This window comes from Phyllostomus discolor, chromosome 12 (assembly GCF_004126475.2).
Source record: "Phyllostomus discolor isolate MPI-MPIP mPhyDis1 chromosome 12, mPhyDis1.pri.v3, whole genome shotgun sequence".
Taxonomy (NCBI): Eukaryota; Metazoa; Chordata; class Mammalia; order Chiroptera; family Phyllostomidae; genus Phyllostomus; species Phyllostomus discolor.
Window position 1 is genome coordinate 64,314,751 of NC_040914.2, and position 22,830 is coordinate 64,337,580.

The 22,830-nt window shown below is 39.9% G+C and overlaps 1 protein-coding gene across 3 annotated transcripts in view; it reads left to right on the forward strand.

The window, feature by feature from the left end:
* Positions 1–22,830, forward strand: part of PHLPP2 (PH domain and leucine rich repeat protein phosphatase 2) — a 72,465-nt gene that overhangs the window by 43,635 nt on the left and 6,000 nt on the right. For all 3 annotated transcript variants that reach the window (XM_028501685.2, XM_036012154.1, XM_036012155.1), the window contains exons 7-18: positions 1,164–1,310; positions 1,695–1,925; positions 3,333–3,535; positions 6,834–6,894; positions 10,093–10,188; positions 11,515–11,670; positions 13,618–13,818; positions 17,330–17,492; positions 17,721–17,851; positions 18,492–18,602; positions 19,414–19,608; positions 21,071–21,302. In XM_028501685.2, coding sequence (XP_028357486.1) covers positions 1,164–1,310; positions 1,695–1,925; positions 3,333–3,535; positions 6,834–6,894; positions 10,093–10,188; positions 11,515–11,670; positions 13,618–13,818; positions 17,330–17,492; positions 17,721–17,851; positions 18,492–18,602; positions 19,414–19,608; positions 21,071–21,302 — 1,927 coding nt within the window. The remainder of the gene's footprint in view (positions 1–1,163; positions 1,311–1,694; positions 1,926–3,332; positions 3,536–6,833; positions 6,895–10,092; positions 10,189–11,514; positions 11,671–13,617; positions 13,819–17,329; positions 17,493–17,720; positions 17,852–18,491; positions 18,603–19,413; positions 19,609–21,070; positions 21,303–22,830) is intronic.

A 22,830-nucleotide genomic window follows, 5' to 3' on the forward strand; every position in this document is an offset into this window, starting at 1 on the left:
GGGATAAATTGGAAATAAAAGCAGTCAAATTAACATGGTGATTAAAAAGATAATACACACTGAAATGACATTTTACACACTTCCTTAATTGATATTGCTAGAGTAAATTTCAGAAAGCTCTATTGTTTTTATCTCATGTTTTATAAAGTTTTTAAAGTATAAGCCTATATTTAGTAGTGGGATAATTGTTTTAATAATATTGGTAATGTAAAAAGTAAAAACAAGCTGTATTTGTAAGGAAGTAGGTTTCTAGCATTTCCTTCTAAGTTGCTGTGAAAATAGGGTTAATCTAATTTGAGGGCTGGGTTAAGAATTCAAAAGTTAAGGCATCAAGGCCACAGTCAGTATTCAATATCAGTACAATTAGATATCGAGAATTGAAAATTTGGAGGAGGAGCGTTTGAGTGAGGTACCAGGGATCCAAATCTAGAAGCAGATGATACAGAGCTTCATTGTGGAGAACACCACCTCAGCCGTATCATCTTGCATTAGTAAGTCCATAATAATCAAATATAATACTCCCAAGTAGAATTACCAGAGGGACTCCTATGGATCCAATTTAGGTTGATACTGTCTCTGGCTAAGACTGTGTAAGATACTTTTACTTGTCCGAACAAAACAGAAACACTAGTAATTTCTATTTCATGTTGTAAATCAGATCACATTACAGTAAAACTGCATGTTACATACATATCTCAAGCTTGAGTAAGTGGCCCATTCATTTCAAGTGACATTTGAGCTAACATAATTTCAGTATGAAAAAGGTTGCTTATGAGATTTGATTTGCATGTTTGTTAGCTATTTCTGTGTCCATGAGTTGATTAACTGTTGTAAGACTTTTGTATGTTATGTTGCATGTAGGAATTTAATAAAGGAAAAGATTTCAAGTATATCACTTTGGCTTGAGAAATAGTTGTGTCAGCATGAGCTTTTCTTCAAGTCCGCCTTTTTAAGCATAAGAGAGAACTCCCGACACACTAGACCTGGTTTCCTTGATAGCCTGGACTTAGTGTTGGCCATCCCGGCGTCTGTGCCGTGTGCGGTGTTTGGCAGTGCAGTGAGTGCTTCCTAAATATTTGTGGATCAAATTCTATGGTGAGCGTTTAAAATAGGTCACTTTTTCATTCAGTAGTATATATATAATCTGTGCCTTTGCTTTTTAGATTTTCTCAGCTGAAGGGCCTGAACTTGTCCCATAATAAACTTGGGTTGTTTCCTGTATTGTTATGTGAGATTTCGACCCTCACTGAGCTAAATCTTTCCTGTAATGGATTTCACGACCTTCCAAGTCAGATTGGCAATCTCCTAAAGTAAGTATCTTGACTCTTACTAGACTTTTCATTTCCTGTGCAGAATGTGACTTGTCTGGCACTTGGAATGAAGGTAGCACCATGAGCTCTCACAGTGAAATCCTATAATTACGGGGATTCTAGTCAGCAGCAGTTACTTGACTATAGCAGTGACGAGTCACCCTCAACAGCAGAGGCCCTGACTGTTTTTGATGTTGGAGGGACCGTCAATGTCAGTTAAGTATAAGCCATCATCGTATTAGTAAGTTTGTGTAGATAGACTTAGGACATTTTATCATTTATCAGATTCATAAGAAATTAGTGACATAAATCAGAATCCGTAATTCTAGTTCTATCCCTTCCAACTAAAACCTTTCATAAAGTATACTTGTTTTCTTTCTGCAGTCTTCAAACTCTCTGTCTTGATGGCAACTTTCTGACTACTTTGCCTGAAGAACTGGGAAATCTGCAACAACTTTCCTCTCTGGGAATCTCCTTCAACAACTTCAGCCAAATTCCCGAGGTTTATGAGAAACTCACTATGTTAGATAAAGTGGTTATGGCGGGAAATCGACTGGAGGTTTTAAACCTCGGGGTGCTGAACAGGATGAGCCATATCAAACACGTAGATTTAAGGTAAGGTCATTTGTTACCATACCTTCTTTAGGTGGGCCTCTGGTGGACCTTTAAATTTCTCTTTATAAAGACTTCCTTAAATCATTAGGCTTTTTAAAAAAACTTTTTGAAAATTGTTATTCAAGTATAGTTGTCTCCATTTTCCCTCCACCACTCCCCCTCAGCCCCAGCCATTCCCACTTCCCACCCTTGATCCTACCCCCCTTTGGTTTTGTCCGTGTGTCCTTTATTTTCAAAGCTGCTGTGAAGCTTCACCTTTCACTCGTTAGCAGAGAGATTATGAATGAGGTATAGGTGTACCATATGATAGCGACTTCAAATTGCCTTCGACTAAGGTGGTTCTAATTTACCCTCCCAGCAGCATTTTATGAGAATTCCCATTTCCTCACACCCTTATCAAGGTTGGGTTTTAGCGGTCTTTTTATTATCAGTGCAGTAAGTAGAAACAGTATTTTATGTTTTAATCAATTTATGTGAGTGAGGTTCAGCATCTTACATGCTTATTGATGGGCAGTGTTTTTTTTTAATAAACGACCATTTTTCTACTTAATCTTTGGATTTCTTGATATCCATTGTATTGTAATTAAAATGTTAAAGATTTTACTGCTAATATTTTTTTAAGATTTTATTTAATTATTTTTAGAGAGGGAAGGAAGGGAGGGAGGGAAGAGAGAGAGAGAGACATCAATGTGCGTTTGCTGGGGGCCGTGGCCTGCAACCCAGGCATGTGCCCTGACTGGGAATCGATCCTGCAACACCCTGGTTCGCAGCCTGCGCTCAATCCACTGAGCTACGCCAGCCAGGGCAGATTTTACTGCTAATATTTTTATATTAAGGGTTTTATTTTGTAGTTATCTTTTCTTAAAGACATACTAGATACTACTTCATTTACACTAAACCATTGATATTCTTATAAAGGCATAGTAACAGAAAAATTTTTCGAAATACAGGAAAATGAGAACAAGCTATGTGCATTAAATCATATACTTGAAGAGAACTGAGAGGCCATTTTCTATAACTTGGCCTTGAACTATTTATTCCATATAGATACAGATTATTTTTCTTTTCACTAATTAATGGAATGTGAATCTTAGCAGTAGAAAGAGTAGGCAGAGCAACAGAAGGAAATACAGCTGCTTTCTCTTACTCTTGTTGTAGTACCCCATGCCTGCTTTGCTGCTTACTAACTCGGGCTGTGTTGTGTCTCAGTTGTAACTCAGGTTATGTTCATCTTCTTGTTCCTGTGTCATACTCCTTCATCCCTACCTAACTTTATTAGGTATTTGGATGGAAGTTTTTAGCTAGAAGTTGTTTGGGAAAGAGAAGGGTATCATACCTCATTTTTCATTTGATAAATGCATTTAATAGATTTTATTTCTAATGATTTCCTTCTTTCTGAATATTAAGGATGAACCATTTGAAAACCATGGTTATTGAAAATCTGGAGGGAAATAAATGCATTACCCACATGGATCTGCGGGACAATCAACTGACTGACTTAGACCTTAGCTCTTTATGTAGCTTGGAGCAGCTGCATTGTGAGCGGAACCAGCTGAGGGAGCTGACACTCAGTGGCTTCTCCCTTCGAACTCTCTACGCCAGTTCGAACAGTGAGTTCTCTCTCTGGCCTCCTGTTTTTTCTCCTAGCTTGCATCAGAGCTTTCTAAGAACAGTGGCATCTCTGGTGTTCCTCAGCCACTCTTGAGAGTTTGAGGTTCATTGAGACCTAGCTTTATGTTTTAAGTTTGCTGTCAACACTTAAGTGGTTGAGATATGCATGAAAAAGACATCATAAGATACTTTGAGCTTTAATAAATGCCAAATATTGAGTAAATATAACCCTTTGCCAATTTCTAATCTAAAACCTTGTGCTGCCTCAATTCTAGAGTGAAAAGCCCCTCGTTTCAAGAGTGATTTGCTCCAGGAATATTTTTCAATGTAAAAAAGGTTTCTTATTTGTTGAAGCCATTGTTTTCGTGCAGAGTTCTTCTTTACCAAAGAGGTTATAATTTTTCTGTGTTTAAAGAAGGAAAGGAAAAGATGTTCAATTTCACTAAGTGTCAAAGAAATGCAGATTTCGATAATACCATTTATACTCATCAAATTAAAAAAAAAGACTAAGTACTATTAAAGATAGGGCGAAGCAGCCCCATACACTGCCAGTGAGAGGGTCGGTTGGTAAAGCTGCCTTTGAGAGCAACATGACGTTGTTAGGGGAGTTGAAGGTACAGGTAGCCCACATTCTAGCAGCTCCCTTGCTTGGAGTATCTCCCAAAGATGTTTCCCATGTGCAGGAGATATGTTCAAGAGTGTTTAGCACAGTGTCATTTGTTACAGTAAAAAAAATTTTTAACATGACAATAGAAAAACGAGTTATCTAAACAGTGATGTATTTGTATAATAGAATATTACACAGCAATGGAAATCAGTGTACTAAAGCTTAATGTGTTAATATGGATAAGTCCCAGAAACACTTTTTTTAAAAAGATTTTATTTATTTTTAGAGAGAGGCGGGTAGAATAAACATCCATTGGTTGCCTCTTGCACTCTCCCAACCAGGGACTTGGCCCACAACCCAGGCATGTGCCCTGACTTGGAATTAAACCAGTGACCTTTCCGTTTGCAGGACGATGTCCAGTCCACTGAGTCACATCAGTCAGGGCTCAGAAACACTTTTGAGTAAAAAAGAAAGTGCATAATTATATGTATGCTATGATAGTTAATAACTAAATTTTTAAACACACAAAAATGTTGTTTTCTTAGCTATAAGTATGCCGTAACACTATGAAAGAATCCATGGGAATGCTAAAAATCACATTCAGGATAATGTTTACTTCTTGGTATGTGCAGTGTTTTAATTCTTGTTTAAAAAGTCTGAAGCATATAAGGCAGAATGTGAGGATTTGTTAAAAGCTAGATGATGAGTCAAACTGTGTTCATTATTTTATTCTCTTAACTTTTCTATATCTCTAAAATACTGTACATTATTAGGATAAAACATAGTTAGGGACTTCTTTTGACTGCCTTTAATCATGTTACAGAAGCTTTAGATTTTAGCTTAGATTAATTGCTGAGATCAGAATAGTGTCACAGCTGATGAGTGTTGACTTGTGTTGTTTATAGATATTGTGAGATGATAGTAGGTCTTTTGCAATGGAAATGTTCATTGCCAGGCCCATTTTCTATTTTTTTAAAAAGATTTTATGTATTTACTTTTAGAGAGGGGATAAGGGAGGGAGAAAGAGAGGGAGAGAAATGTCTATGTGTGAGAGATACATCAGTCTGTTGACTCTCACCTGCAACTGGGGAACTGGCCTGCAGTCCAGGCATGTGCCCTGACTGGGAATTGAACCGGCGACCTTTCAGTTTGCAGGCTGGCACTCAATCTACTCAGCAACACCAGCCAGGGCTCCATTTTCTATTCTTAATGTATCTAAGGAATCAGAGTGACTGGCCCTATTGAATAAAACCTCATTGACATAGATGCAGTCCTTGGTAATGAAGATTCTATCCCAGTACTGCAATAAATGGGGCCTGTTTGAAGTTAGCTATTCTCTTTACAGAATCCTTATATTCAACCACCTGGAAGAATTCACATCAACATTTGCAGCTTTGACACCTCAAGGGTAAAGCACTGCTCTGGCTGGTATGGCTCAGTGGATTGAGTGCTGGCCTGCAAACCAAAGGGTCGCAGGTTCGATTCCCATTTAGGGCACATGCCCGACTGAGTACAGGCCAGGTCCCTATTAGGGGGCATGTGAGAGGCAACCACACATTGATGTTTTGATGTTTCTCTCCATCTCTTTCTCCCTCCCTTCCCCTCTCTCTAAAAAAAAATAAATAAATAAAATCTTTTTTAAAAAGTAAAGAATTCAGCTTTGCAAAAGAAGTTATCCAAACGATCAGTTAGTATAAGAAAAGGCACTCAACTTCATTGAAACCTCAGTGTGATGCCATTACACACCTACCAGAAGGACTAGAATGGAACAGACTGAAAATACCAGTATCAGCTGTTAGGAGTGTAAATTGGTACAACCACTTTGGAAAACTTCAGTACTGTCTACTAAAGCTGGACATAGTAGCCCCTCTACTCAGCAGTTCCTCTCTTAAGCTTATACTCAATATAAATGCTTATATTAGTCCACAAAAGACATGGGGGAAATGTCCATAGAAGCACTATTTATAGTAATCCCACCTGGAAAAGACTTAAGTGCTCTCAAACTCTAAAATGGATAAATAAATTTTATGCTTACATAAAAAGTTTTAGACTGCCAGTAAGATGAATGAATTACAACCGTATGCGATAATATGAACGGATTTCACAAGTAGAATGTTGGGTGGAAGAAGCCTGATCAGAAACTTTACGTGCCGTGTGTGTGTGTATCTGTGTAAATAGGCCGAAGTGGCGGGCGGTGCGGGAAGTCAGGACGGGGCGGCAGTAACTGGAGGGCAGACGAGGGGACAGGTCTGGAGAGCTGCTCATGTTCCGTTGCTCACTCCCTCTGGGCACTGGTCACGCTTTGTGTCCTGTTTGTAAAAATTCATTGATCTGTACGCTTAAGATCATACTTACGTTTTACTTTAGTTGAAAGTTAAAATATTGCCAGTAAAAATCCAATTATCGATTTTTTAAAAATCCCAAGTAGTTACTGTTAACATTTAACAACTGCCTGATCTGGCCTGATCAGTGCAGGACACAAGATCCTTCATCGGTTGTTGTGTTTGGTCTTCAAACTGGGATCAAGCAGTTGGTATGAATTGCCTAGTGGGTTTTGTCTTTAGTTCACATCAGTAGGTGACGTCAGTCTCCTTTCTGGTGATTTCACTATGCCACTTTTGCCTTGTTAACTCTCAGTTACTTTCTTCTTTAGGGAATGTTATTACTGACACGCATTTGTTTCTGACTAGGGCTGACAGCAGTGAATGTCTATCCAGTCCCCAGTCTCCTCACTTCTCTAGAACTTTCCAGGTGAGTGTATTTCATGAGGGTGGGGCTTGTTGGATTCCTAATATTTAAGAGATGTATGTGGATAATTTGTACAAGAAATCTAAGTATATTTGTACAAGAAATCTAAATATATTGAAATATTTGGATAACCTGGAGAAGGACAAAAGGTTGAGTGGAAGCATTAGTCTCACGTCCATACTGTCTAGTTAAAGGAAGGCTCCTTTTGAAACAGAAATGGGCCTGTGAATCACTTGTTCTTAACACCTATGAATTTAGGGCAAGGTGAATCAGAGCAGTGATTTCCTTTTTGCCAATTGGAATCAGATAAATCTTGGTTTTAAATAGTAGTTTATTTTGAACTTTTTTCTTACTTGTTTGATACTCTTGTGACTCACGTTGGCTTGATTTTCAGAGAGATATTAATTCTTTTAGGATTGCATTAACTTCTGGTGCTGGTCAAGAGTAAATGTAAGTGAGGTTTGTTTTCTTTCCTTTGTTCATTTTTAACATTAGTCATTCAGGGTTCAGTGGTTGAATTTTATAGTCTGTTGGAGAGTGACAAACAGTTAAGGGCAACTTCCTAAGTGCTGTGAGCAGAGAGTACATAGGGCAGTGGACAGAGTCCTGTGTCGGCAAGGTTGTTGCAAAGATTAAATGAGATAAAAAATGCAAAATATGCAACATAATGCCTGCCATAAAATAGTCTCTCAATAAATATTCATTGCTATAGCCAGTTTCCTTTGTGTTGTTATTTTATTATCATTATTATTAAGCTGTTCTAGATTCCCTTCCATGCATTTCTTTGTCGTATCTTCCTGGCAAAACCCCAGTGTGGATTAATAATAAGGTTCACCTTCTCCACTGAGCTTGATGCTTGCTGAAGAAAATCAGTGGTCACCACTGTACATTCGTGATTTCTGACCTCATCTGGAGCTTACTGGTCTTAACTGTTAGCTCCTTCCACTATCCTGGGCACCTGCCCGCAATTGCTCGGCTCCCCTCAGCTGCACTGCACTTCATCTCCGCCTCCTTGACTGAGAAAATAGAGGCCATCTTGGGTGATATCCCTCAGCTTCCTCCCACTTTGCTTAAATTCATGCAGATTCATATCCATCCTCAGCTTCCTTCCTCTCTTCAGGCCAGTGCAGCCATCTGTGCCTTGATCCCGTCCACTCCACTCACCTCCACCCCCCCCCCCCCCCGCCCCCGCCCCGCTCTGGTAGTCAGCTTCCTCCTCTCCTCTGTCATGTGCTCAGTGTCTTCCTTTTCCTCGGCCTATGCACACGATCACATCTCTTCTGTCTTGACAAGTTCCCTTTATCTTGCAACTCCTCTAGCTACTATCTAATCTTTTTCGTCAACTTTTTATCTAAATTTCTCTATTATTTGCATTTGGTGGCTCAGTTTCCTTATTCCCATTTGCTTATCTCACTGCAACTTGCTTTAGACCTTCTCTTATGGAACTTTTCTATATCAGCACTATTACTCTTGCTCTCTTTTCTTCCAGAACGCTGTTTCCAGAGCTGGCTAATACCGTCTAATTTGTTTCAGGTCACCTTGACGATTCCTTCTGTGTCTTTTGCATATTTCCCTTCCATAGCTAGTCCTTTGAAGGTGCTTAGTCCTGGGTCTGTCCTGGGCCCACTCTCCTTCTTATTTGACATGATCTCCTTTATTCCAGTGATTTCAGCCACACTTCAGTGTCAGCCAGATTGCCAGCCTAGACCCTCTTTTTTCAGCCTCAGACCCACCTGTCCCATTCCTTATGAAGCCGTTTCGACCTGCACACCTCCCAGTACCTTAAATGTGTACAAAATTGAACTCACCTACCCCCACACCCCATTTTAACTTGTCTTCTATTTCAGCTTAGGCATTATCATAAGACAGTCATATCCAGATGGATACCACTATAGATTCATGATTTCCAACCTCATTTGGAGCTTCGTGGTCTTTTCCCTGGATGTGATTTTCCCCCTGGTCATCTAGGTCAGAAACCTGGAGGTCGTTTTTGATTCTTCTCTCTGCTCTACTCCCATGTCTAATCCATCTCCAGTAGTTTTGCTTTTTTCCTCCTAAATAATTCTAGAATTCCTCCCCTCCCTTCTGTGTGTATTGCCACTCATTTAGGCCCATGTCATTGCCTGTCTGAAATTCTGTAACAGCTCCCTAATTATTCTTCCTTTTAGTAATGTAACTCCTCAAACAGACCTCCGTATGTCCACAGAGTGACCTTTTATTTAAAACAGACTCATCTCCCCACTGCTTACTAATCCTTCAGTGATCCCCCTGTGCCTGTAGGGTAAAGTCACAACCTTCTAGACATGATTTAGGTCTCTCCAGCCTGACTCGTATCACTCTCTGCCATATCACCAAAGTGCTTATTTTTATTCTCACATATGTCATGCCATTTCTTTTCTTGTCTTTGTGTTCTCACTCATGTTGTCATCTCTTTCTGGAAATGTCCTCCTCACTTCAGGTCATCATGGTACAACGTTCTTCAAATTCTAGCCCAGATGTCATATTTCTTAGGGAGCTTGCCTTGATCCATTTCAGCTGAGCCATCCTGGCTGTATCTGCATTTCTCTACAGCTCTTAGCTCATTCTACTGCCTCATGTCAGTCGATTGATTGATCAGTAGATACTCTGAGGCCTCTAGAGGATAAGTAACCTCTGAAAATAAAATTTCTTTGACTAGTTGTCTGCCTAGTGCTCTACTAAATATTTGAATTCACATTCTAAATGATTTGAAGCTTCCACCTCCCACCCCACACTCGTTACTTTGTGTCGCTACTGCATCACTTTCATTCGTTCAGTTCATTTTCTCTGGAATGTGTGTTTCTTTCTCCCCCAGTTATTACCTGTGGAAATCCTACTTGTCCCCCAAGTTTTATTTAAAATGCTATTTCTTCCATTGTCTTTCCTAATCTCTCCCTCAACTATCTCACTACATGTGTGCCTTCCTGCTGCTGAAAGCCTGTGTATCATCTTTGAGCATGCAGCATATGGATGCAGTGCTGCACACCTGGGTAGTTGTCTCTGTTCACCTTTCAGCAGCGTGCATTGACCACCTAGTGTGTTCCAGGTGGTGGCCCCAGAATGCCTTGGAGATAGTGCTCCTGCCCTCGAGGGGCTCATGGGCCAGTTAACAGATGTATTACAGACGAATGAATGAGTCCTACTCATCATCATAAATGACTTATATTTATTTATGTTTTATAGAAACCTGCTGGAATGTGTCCCTGACTGGGCCTGTGAAGCAAAGAAGATAGAAATATTAGATGTGAGCTATAATCTTCTGACAGAGGTTCCTATGAGGTAAGTGTGTGTTAATGTATATATTATGTACATGTATGTTAATATATGTTTGTATGCATATATTTAATTATTTTCCTAGATTTGGGTTCCCTTGCATAGGTGCTTTCATTCATTTGTTCGATGAATATTGAGTGCCTGCTGTATGCAGGGCAGTGCGAAGTGCTCTGAGGGATACAGTCACGGCTAATGCATTGTCTTGGCCTGCGAGAAACTTAGTAAGCAGATAGTTGGACTTGCGCACAGATAACTGATAAAACATAACAGGAGTTGCTGCCATAGGCTGCTGATATGATACTAATAATAATTTTTATTGGATGAGTTATTGTGAGCTGGGCAATGTTCTAAGAACCTCATTTTTATTATCTTATTTACTCCTCTGACAGCCCTATTATATAGGTGCTGTTGTCCTCATCTTACAGATGAGGCCACGAAGGTTTGGCGTGGCTAGGTACCGTGGCCAAGGTCACACTTAACTAGGAAATGATAAGAGCTGGCATTTGAATGTAGTCATTCTTGCCTTCACTTTTCATCGCTGCACTGTAGAAATAAAATGTTTTAGAAGTTCAGAACTCAAATAATTAGAGAATGGTTTGTGGAGAATGCATATTTGGGCAGACCTTGACAGGACGGTAGGATTTCTGCATGTGGAGTGGGGAAAGAGAGATGTGCTTTGGGGAAGGGGTCAATGGTGTATTCAGAAGCATTGAAAATACTATTTACGTGAGGAGTAAAATGTGTAGTCATCACCTAGTGGAGTCTTTAAAAGTAAACTGGAGACTTTGCAGTATAGTAGGTATGAACCCAAGCTTTGGAGTCGGACCTGAGTTCAAATCCTAACTGTGCCATTTACCACATTCAGTGTGAGGTTTTTGGCGAATCAGGCACTCACCCTTCTGACCTTCATAGTTAAGTGGCCTAGCACATTTTAAGTACAGAATAGTGGTTTTGTTTTAATAAATTATGTTACTAATTTATTGTAGTTAATTATATTAATACATTCACTGAACTTTTTGGTGCTATCTAGACTTAAAATCTCAATCGATGTATTCTAGAAATTATTTGCTTAGATGTGTTCTGTGCTGTTTGCTTTTGTTAATTCACCTTTTCCCAGAATGAACCTAGGGACTTCCTGATGGGTGGTGGGTAAATACGCAGCCATGGCTGCTGTCTCGGCCCAGGCATTTGTCGGAGATTATACTGTCTAGAAAAATATGTTTCTGTTCACTTACTGATTTCACTTCAAGATCTAAGGGCAGACTCAGAAAGAAAGACTTAAGTAATTTTTTGTGTCTTTGTACTGTCCTCCCACCCCTACCCCACCTCCAGAATTCTCAGTAGCTTGAGTCTCAGAAAACTGATGGTGGGACACAACCGTGTGCAGCACCTCCCAGTGCTGGTGGAGCACATCCCTCTGGAGGTGCTGGACGTTCAGCACAACCTGCTCACCCGGCTGCCGGACACCCTCTTCTCCAAGGCCTTAAAGTAAGTGCTGCAGACGGTGTGTAGAAGAGCCAAGTCATCAGCTTGAACAAGCTGCACTGACTGGTCATTGGGGTGACCTTTGGAACTAGATTCACAGTGTTCACCTCATTTTCCAGCTATGGGTGGAGACATTTGCACTTTTCATGAAATAAAATATGACAGTTTTATGAGGAGGTAATCTTCAACTCAGAAGTTGAAGTAACCATCAAATACTTAAGAAGTTTTGGTGTTGTAAACAGTTTCAAACAGATGGGCAAGGGTCGGGCTTTCATCTTACAAAGTGAATACAGTTATGACCTTTAAAGAGAAATTACAGCCTTCTGACACAGCTTCCCTGGCAATTTTCAGCTTTTGCATTCGGACTAAAGGACACACCACTAAAGTTCATTTAGTTTTTGCTTCTGGCTTTACTAGGCTATCATTAAGTTTTTCATTCTCTATTTTCAGCACTTTTTTACTACCTAGTCTGATAAGTGCATTTAAAGGTAACAGTGTTTCAGAAGGTGTTATTTGCTTTTGCATTGTAAATTAACAATAGATAATACGTCTTCTTATTTTAATACCCATAATCGGGTTTATCTAATATGTATGTCACCCACCATTCAATAAAAGTTAGTTTTTCATTATAGCCTTCTGCAATATGGAGAAGGCAGTACTGTCTCCAGTTTAGACATGGAAAAGACAGAGATAAGCAGTAGTAATTTAACATAATGCTACAGTAGTGATTTTCAACTGGTGTGCCACAAGAATTTTTAAAACATGCAATGTCTGACTATTATTCAGGGGCACTGATCTTTTTCCTTGGACTGTCAAATAAAAAAAAATGACAGCAGCCAACACTACAATAGCCATTGGTATGAATGAATCAGAGTTACACCTATTTTTTTGTGAGATTAGCAAAAAATATTTTTTTGGTGTGCCGCAGAATTTCAGTAATCAGCTTATGTGTGCCGGGAGATGAAAAAGGCTGAAGGTCGCTAGGCTCCAGGAAACAAAAAAAAAACATTCAGCCCCCAAGTGTCTGGCTTGTTCTTTGTCAGCTTAAACATCTCAATACCTTTGGTTGGACTTTCTAAAAAAAACCTTTTGAAATTCCAAAAAGTGTTTGCATATGTAATACATACAGTATATATTATTAGCATAATTTGGTATTAGCCTTTCTGGAGCTCGGTTTGGCAGTACGTGTGACACAAGAGCTGCTTCTGGAACCACAGCCTAAAGAAATAGTTGCCCTGGCTGGGCGCTCAGTGGGTTAAAGAGTCGTCTCCATAGCCACGGTTGTGGGTTCCGTCTCCGGTCAGGGCAGACACAAGATTCACCCAATGAGTGCATAAATAAAGGGAACAACAAATTGATGTTTCTCTCCTTCCCCTCCTCCCTGCCTGCCTGTCTGTCTGTCAAAGTCAATCAATAAATGAATAATTGGATAAGGAGACAAAGGTGCTTGTTACAATGTGTCTAATAGCAAACAGTTGGAAACAGCCTATGTGCCCATTATTAGGGGATTATGAGGGATTTGACTAAATAAATACAGTGCTGTTGAAATCAGACAAAAATTTTCCTGAAGGGTGTCTTCACAGTTTGTGTGTCTGTGAACACGATGCCCAGCAGCACTCTTCCCGGGGACCTTCAGACAGCAGCAGATGAAGCAAGGGCAGATTCCAGGAGACTGCAGAGGCCCAGGACTACACCTAAGCCTGTGTCCTCAAATAGAGTACAGAATAAATGAATAAGCAGAATAAAGGAAGTCAAGTAGTCTTTCCCGAGTTGAATAAAAGGAACTTTGGTTGTTTAGAACCGATCAGGGAAAACTACCTGGAGAAAATTGCTTTTGTCATGAGTTTTGGAGCATGTAATGCGGTGTTCCCTACTGAGGTGACAGGGTGTTTTCTACACAAGGCAACAAACAACCATAAAGGAAGCAATGACTTTTATGTGTTCTGTCAGCCTCAGATACTTGAACGCATCTGCAAATAGTCTGGAGTCTTTGCCATCTGCGTGCGCTGGGGAGGAGAGTCTGAGTGCCCTGCAGCTGCTGTATCTGACCGACAACCTCCTGAGCGACCAGTGCGTGCCCGTCCTGGTGGGACACCCGCGCCTGCGTGTCCTGCATCTTGCAAACAACCAGCTACAAACTTTTCCTGCAAGGTAAGTGAATGCAGACTTTGGTCATCTCAGACAAATAACATGAATTCCACATTTGTCAGACTACATTGCCGCTATCTTACTGGGTGCTCTTGCTTTATGTCCAGTGGCTTACTGATGCTGTGATTCCGCTAATCGAATGGGAAAATGTTTGTGCTCAGTTGTTAAGTATCAGTAACCAGGGAAGTTGTGGTTAAAATGTGTTTAGTTCTTAGTTGTAGTTACCTAATAATGAATGGTATGAGAATTTTCAACCTAGAAAAGTACAGGCTTATGAAATAAATTAAAATTAAAAATTATGAAATAAATTAAAATCTGGAACTAATTTTTCTTTTGTTAGCACTGTTTTATAAAATACTGTTCAGTTTGTTAATTCATTATATAAGGCTGAACCCGGAACATCATGGGGGTGAGGGGGATTATCAGTTGATCCCCATACAATTGATAACCCCACATAACTTTTGACTCTACAGTTAGCCCTTGGCATACGAGGATTCAGCCACCTCTGGATAAAAAAATGTATGTTTGATTTGTAGTTGGGAGACCGTGTTTGGGAATGCAGAAATGCTGTTTCCCATCCACAGATAGCTGAACCTATGAATGGGAAACCTGTCGACGTGAAGGGTTAACCGTACTTATTTAAAAAAAGTCAGTGTATGAGTGGACAAGCACAGTTCAAGCCCATTTTGTTCAAGGATCAGCGGTGAATATTGAATGCCTATGGTATGTCAAATACTGTGTGAGTGCTCAGGAAGCAGTAGTGGTTAGGTTACAGCCTCTGTCTTTAAGGAACATACTGTCAAACTGGAGAAACAGACAAGTACCTACACCATCGTGGTGCAGTGTAGTAAGTGCAGGGTGTTAAAGATGCATACAGGTAGCCAGCTGGACTGCACAGAGCCTTGGGTAGGGTTGGCCTCTTCTGGAGGAAGAGATGAATGGCAGTTAGCCAGGCTCTACCTGTAGGAACACATGAGAGAGGCACTTAATGTGGTCAAAGTTTTAAAGTGTCAGTAGAAAAATCAGTACCTTACAAAATACATTTGATAAAATTTGATACCAGAAAAATCCATCTCTACCATGAAAATATTAAAACTCATGTCTTGAAAAAACTATTAAAAAGAGAAATGTTAGTGATTTGATTGAAAACAAAAGAACTATATATATATAGTTATATATATATAGTTTTAAAGATTTTATTTATTTTTAGAGAGAAGGAAAGGGAAGGAGAAAGAGAGGGAGAAAACATTAATGTGTAGTCACCTCTCACACACCCCATATTGGGGACCTGGCCCATATCCCAGGCACGTGTCCTGACTGGGAATCAAACCAGCAACCCTTTGGTTTACAGGCCAGTACTCAGTCCACTGAGCTACACCAGCTAGGGCAAAACTGAATGTTTTGATTCTAATTTTGTTTTATAAATTTTCTTAGAAATGTGATAAACTCAGGAAAACTGATAGTGACTATAGCTTTTGTGAATATTTATGAAATGAGATATTTAGAGCTCATAAAAGATGAGCAGGATAAACTTGATTGCTTCCTGGAAAGATTTTAAACAGTGGCTTTTAAAATGAATACAGAATATTAATTTCAGGATGTGATAGATCTCTTGAAATCTTTTGAGATTAATTCACTTGGCCCCACATATTGTCATATAAAGTGAAAATGACAGACCACTGACACGTTAAATTGGTTTATGAAGCTGCTGGGAAATACCAGGTGAATATTCTGACTCATGAATTGCACTTAATTTGATGACACTCATTGTTGGAGAGGTCAAAAACAGGCTGATAGAAAACTTAAAACACATTAAAAATATGAAAGTAAGTTAGAAGTAAAGACAAGAATGAACAGGAGATCATACAAAATTAGAGTACTCTGAATATAGATAATAAAACTAAATGGAATTTAGGAGCAATACATTAAAGAAAATGTATGTTCTATACTGAATAATAACAAATCCACTGCCAGGTCATCTCCTGAACAGTGTTGTAATTGCATAGGCATAGTTTCTTTTTCACTGTCTTCAGAATCCAGCACAGTTCTGAGTGCCCCATAACACACTGACTGAGATAGGGGCACTGAGTCAGAGGAGGAGATCCAGGCGGCCTCCGAGTAGCGTGAGAGAATAGCATGAGGTTTGGACGTGGAACACTTTTAAAGTATATTATTAAGCAGTTTTTAAAAAGCAAGTTATAAAACATACAATGTAGCATCATTTTTTTTTTACTTTGAAAGCTGTAGTTTCTTGCATTAAAAAGGTTATGGATACTCCCCACCAAAACATCATCAGAGATCTCTGGTAGTGGGATTAAAAGGTTTTTTTCCCTAATTGTTTCTTTTTTCAATGAATATATATTACTATTGTAATAAAAAAAGGAAACAGTTTTAATTTATTGTAAAAGGTATTTATGGCTTTTCTAGCAATAGAAATTATTTATGATATGTGCCCTGGCTGGTGTGGCTCAGCAGATTGAGTGCCAGCCTGTGAACCAAAGGATCTCTGGTTCGATTCCCAGTCAGGGCACATGCCTGGGTTGCTGGCAGGTCCCCAGTTGGGGGCATGTGAGAGATAACCACACACTGATGTCTTTCTCCCTCTCTTTCTCCTTCCCTTCCCCTCTGTCTAAAAATAAATAAATAAAAATCTTTAAAAAAAGAAATTATGATATGTAATATGAAAAAGGCAGGATATAAATTTTATGTAAAACAAATATGCATATGAAAAGTTAGGTAGGAAATTTAGCAAAATAAGAATAATAATTCATCCCGATTGGTGGTATTATTGTTTCATTTTCTTTATTTTTTAAATGTTCTCTATGTGTTACAGCAGTTTATTTTTACAATTTTTTAATCAGTCAGTAAAAAAATCAAAGCAACTTGTAGTAATCTAGATAGAGGAATTAGGCCATCTTAAGGTAGTTTGCTTACTGTGGAGAAAATGTGGCCCAGTTCAGCAGAACAGTGTGAATCACTGACCTAGCACAGCACTGCATGTATAATAAACACTCAATAACATGTTTAGCGAAGACGGATTATGTTATGAATAGGTAACAGTAGAAATTTAAAACTGAAAGGACTGTTAGTGATGATTTAGTACAGCTACTTCCATAGCTGAGCATGTTGATACAGGCTGACATCATCTAATGTAGTATTTTGCAACTAGTTAGTGGTGAAGCAAGTACCACAGCTAATCTACCAACCATAGGGTGAAGCTGATTCAACAGCTTCCTGTAAGTCACATAATAGGAAGCTGTTCACGCCCTCAAGATCCTACCGCTGTAAGAGAAGCAAGGGAAGCTCTGGGCCCTGAAAACACCCCGAGAGGCAGATTAGGCTGAGATTTAGCAGGAACGGTCACCTTGGTGAGCCCATCCCTTTTCTGGTGTCTGGTTTCATTAAGACCAGTCATCTGGCAGTGGACCAGGTCACCTCTGTAATCTGGCTGCTACAAAACTTGCTTGGCAGCTCATTTTGGGTGCAGTGTGGTATATTGGTGTTTCTTTTTCAGCAAACTAAATAAGTTGGAACAACTGGAGGAACTGAACCTAAGTGGCAACAAGCTTAAAACCATTCCCACCACCATAGCGAACTGCAAAAGGCTGCACACCCTCGTCGCACACTCCAACAACATCAGCATTTTCCCAGAAATACTGCAGTTGCCTCAGATCCAGGTACTTTCATGGCTGGAATGATGTCCCTCTGGGGGAAATGGCAGGAGTGAGAAGGAGGTTGATCTCAAAAGGAAGAAGCAAGTGGCAGTTAGGGATCACAGTATATTTAGTGGATTCCTGGGAAGCAATTAAGTTTTCTTGGAGCATATAGTAGGAGATTGAGTGTAGGGGGTTAAGAATCAACTACCTATGATGTATTTTCTTTCAATTTCTCCATTTTTCTCTCAGTTTGTAGACCTAAGTTGCAATGACTTGACAGAAATCCTAATTCCAGAGGCTCTGCCTGCTACCTTACAAGACCTTGACCTGACTGGAAATACAAATCTGGTTCTGGAACACAAGACACTGGACACATTTAGGTAAGAACATTTTTGAAAACGAATCCCCATGTGCCTAGTCCCACCAGCCATGTGTTGGTCTTCTTAAGGACTGTGGAGACCTCGATTGTTTAAAGGAATAGACTGGATGAAGCAGTAAAGCCCCTTGGTTGTCTGCCTTGATTGAGTTATGGATGGACGTTCTGTCCATCCATGTAAATGCTAGTCCATTTATGTTAGAACTCAGCATCGTGGCTACTGCTTAGCCACACACTGAATACCTTTATATGGCAGGCATGACAGATATTTTAGGTGGCATAGATCACTTTACATTACAGCATGTCAGAGACAGTGCAAACCATTCATTGTACCAAGACTTAACTGTTTCAAAATACTTAAAATAAGTAGACAGTAGGTTGGAACTTTGAAATCTTCGTTGTGCTTAGTTTCATTGAAATGAACAGCATCAGTTATAACAATATTTGGCCCCTAGATCTTCCTCATACCCTTTCCCTTCTTTTTGGCTAGTGGGTCAGCATGCTACTTTTACTTAGTCTCTCTGGAAATGAATCTTAGTCTGTTAGTAGACTATTTTATAAAACAAAGATACCATCATTGGAATAGTTTTTGTAAAATACAGAAGTGTATACAGTTTAATCCTCCCTTCCTCCACTTCCCACAGCCATATCACAACCCTGAAAATTGATCAGAAACCATTGCCAACCACTGAGTCTACAGTTACATCAACTTTCTGGAGCCATGGACTGGCTGAGATGGCAGGTCAGAGAAATAAGTGAGTATCTTGGCCATGGACCTGAGAAACAAAAAAGGCAGCTAGCCCCTGACATCTGGAAACTGATCTCATGCTAGAAGCGGGGGGCCGTGATCTCATGTAGTATGTGAACAAATCACAGAATCCCCACATCAGATAAGACCTCTCTGAGACGTGATGCAATGAGACAGAAACAAGATGAATGCACAGGCCATAAAATACCACATGCTCTCTCTCATCCCTAAAATAGGTGACTGCCACTTTCTGAACCTGTTGCAGCTTTATCCTTATGTTAATCTCATCCTATACATAAGACTTACTGAGCTACCCAACCATAAGTGGCCCAGCTTTCTGACAGCTCCAAATCCAGTATGATCACTCCTTCATTAGACCTTCTCCAAGATGACCCAGTCAGAGGCCAAATCCTGTATTAGGTTTTGCAACACCCACTTACCTGTACACTCCAGAGTTCCATGATGTACCTTCTCCCATGCTGCAAGGCATACCAAATGCAGCTTAAGTACAGGGTTCCTCTGGGGGGTCTCCGGTGGAAGGGTGTTGTCGGTGCTAGTCCTTAATTACTGCTCAGAGAAAACATTTCATCTTTGCAGCCTTAGGCAGCATGGCAAAGCTAGTATATACTGCCTCTAAATGTGGCTGAATGGCCCCATGTCTTACAACATTGACTCAAGTGCTGCTTAATTTTCTAATACTTTTTTGTGTGTTCTTTCTACCTTCAACCAGTACTCACTTTTTAGAAGAAGGCTTCCCAGAGATAATCTTTTACCAGTAACTTTCTTTGTCGTTTGTCTTTCATATATGTCTGTAATAGGCTGTGTATATCTGCGCTGGCTGTGGACAACTTTGCAGAGGGGGTCGGAGCTGTGTATGGCATGTTTGATGGGGACCGAAATGAGGAGCTCCCTCGCCTGCTCCAGTGTACCATGGCAGATGTGCTTTTGGAAGAGGTACAGCATTCAACAAATGACACAGTGTTCATGGCTAACACCTTCTTGGTGTCTCACAGGTAAGCAGGTGGGTTGAATAATCCCTAACTCAGTTCTGCTTTTGGAAAATAAATCTCACTAAGCCAGAAGGTCGGGGTCTAAATTATAGGGACAGGATCAAGATGAAATTGTGCTCCTTCTGCCCTGACTGTTCTCTCTGTATCAGCATAGAATATGGGGATTTTGATCTTTAAAGAGCCTGTGGAGCCATCAGTGTTTCCTCTACTGAACCCGAAGGCTGCTGAGGTCCTGGAAAGCCCAGAAATCATGTGCAAAAGATTGTATGTGTATATGTGCATTTGTCCATTGGGGGGAAGGAAGATGGTAAACTTTTAAAAGCTTCTCTAAAGAGTCAGTGACCTACAGAAAGTTAAGCATTGATCAGATTCATGTGTTTAGAATACTTATGGGAATTTACCAACTAATCTTCTAAGTCACTTACAGGTTAAAACCCCTTATAATTAAACTATTGAAAATCTCTTAGTAGCTAATGGACCATCTTCCCCATCAGGTGAGCTGCATACAGAATATGCATAACTTAGAGGAGGTTATCTAGTATGATCAGTGTTGAAATGGAACATCTAGGAGCCCAAATTGGTTTTATCTCTCATTATAACATGAACTAAAGAGATAGGGAAAGGAGTCTACTTTTCAGCATTAGAATTGAGCCAGGAACTTGGCAAAATAAAGGGTTTGGGAAAGAGAACTCAGTTTATGAAGTACCCCACCTAAGAACCAGACAGTGTACCAAGCATTTCTCATACCATATCTTTAATTTTCAAAACAAGCCAAAGAGGTGGGCATTTTATCAAAAAATTTCTCAGAGAAATAACTTGCTGAGCATTTATAGCCAGTTAATGGCAAAGCTGGAATTTGGAACCAGATCTCTTCAATAGCATCTGCTCTGTGCTTGTTAACATTGTGTGCTCCATGCTAGGGACTGGGTGCCATGTGTGTGGGAGACATACAGGGAAAATTACGATCCTTCATTCAAGGAATTCACACCCTAAAGGAGTTCTCAGTGTGTTGTTCTAGGACAGTAACCTCAGCAGCCTCGGCATCATTGGAAACTTGTTAGAAATGCCAAATATTGTGCCAGTCCCTTATCTACTGAATGAGAAACTCTGGGGGTGGGCCCAGCAATCTGTGTTTCAACAAACCCTCTAAAGTGATTCTGACGTCTTAAAGTTCATACAACTGAAGTAGGCCATTGTGTTCTATGATCAGTCATGGGGAGAAAGATGTACCTTCACTATCTCCTCTAACCAGACCTTTGGTGTGAAATTCCTTTACTTAGGGAGCTAAGAGTGGAAGGCAGGTGCTCCTCAGCATTGTCACCTATAGCAGAGACTTCCTTCAGGGGGATAAAGGTGAGGCCTGCACTCAGTCACATGGCAGGAAAACAAAATCACAGACACAAAGGACTGCCACTTTCTTCTACAACTAGCTACCATGTCTTCATTTCCTTTTCGTTCCAAACAGGAAATTAGGGATGGCTGGTCAGAAGCTGGGCTCCTCCGCTCTTCTTTGTTACATCCGCCCTGACACTGCTGATCCAACAAGTAGCTTTAGCTTGACGGTGGCCAACGTTGGCACATGCCAGGCAGTCCTCTGCCGAGATGGGAAACCAGTGCCCCTCTCCAAAGTCTTCAGCCTGGAACAGGACGCAGAAGAGGCCCAAAGGGTGAAGGACCAAAAAGCCATCATAACAGAGGTGAATCTCACTCCCCGGCAGTCGCTTCTGCTCCCCCAGTCGAGTGAGTGCGGTTTCGCAGAGGCAGCGGAGGTCCACCTCCCCCGTTAGGCCTTGCAGACTGTGCCCAAGCCAGACGACAGCGCTCTAGGAGAGTCTCATGAGCAGCTGATGACCAGCAAAGAGAAAAGCAAATTTATGAGAAGGGAAATCTAAATTTGATCCTTTAGATCAGTGACTTTCAGCCTTTTTCATCTCATGGCACTCAGAAATTAATAACTAAAATTCTGCAGTACACCAAAAAATATATTTTTTGCTAATCTGACAAGAATTAGGTATAATTTTGATCCATTCACACCAGATAACTACTGTTGTATTGGCTGTTGTCATTTTCTTTTTAATTTGACAGTCTAAGGGAACAGAGGTCAGTGTCCCCGTGTAAATAAATAGGTATTCCATGTTTTAAAAATTCTTGCAGCACATCAGTTGGAAGTCAGTGCCTTAGATGTGTGTCTAGCATGGAAAATGAATGTAAATGTCATGCTTGGTTAATTTGCAAACAGAAGAGGAAAGGTTCTATAGTTTGGCATCCTTTTCTGAAAGGCAAAGTTTTAAAATATTTTTCCCATTATATTGCATTTGGCTTGTATGCCCTGGTGGTATTTTTTAAAATAACGAAGCATCAATTTATCTACTATTTTATAGCTTTTCTTCTGTTTTAAAAATTAGCATAACATTTTTGGTTTCAAAGAGACTTTAGCAATTACATACGAACCTGCATATGAACTTCAAAGGAGAACTCTGTTCAGATCTTTTCTCCATTTTTAATTGGTTTGTTTCTTTATGGTTGAGCTTTAAGTGCTTTGTGAATTTTGGATACAAGTTGTTGTCAGATGTGTTTTGCAGATATTTTCTTCCAGTCTGTGGCTTTTTTACTTTTAACGAAGTCCCACTTATTTTTCTTTCATGGGTTGTATTTTTGGTGTTATATCTAAAAATTCATTGCCAAACCCAAGGTTACTTAGATTTTTTTTCTGCTATTCTGTACAAGTTTTGTGTTTTACATTTAGTAACTCAGATCTGTTTTGAATTCATTTTTGTGAAAGGTGTAAATTTTCCTTTCTAGATTCTTGTCCAGAAAGAATCTCCGTGTCTAGACTCTTTTCCTTGCATGAGTGTATTGGTTGTTGCAGCGGCGTTTGTTGAATAGACCATCTTTTCTCCGTTGAATTGCCTTTGCTCCTTTGTCAGAGATCAGTGGACCATATTTGTGTGAGTCCATCTCTGAGCTGTCCTGTCAGAATTCTGAAGAGGACTCTTCATGTTAGGTTTTATCGAAAGAAGCAGAAAACCAAAAAACGTATCACTGTGATGTAGCTGATTCTGTGAAGATTCTGAAATTGTGAGGCATTCGCTTTACGAAGTTCTTTGAGTCAAAACAAATGAAAGATAATAGATAAATTTTTGCTTGATTAGTCTATTTTTACAGAATTTAGATGCTGTTGTTTCAGTTTTGGGGGAGAGGGTCCTAGACAAGTAGGAAGTATTT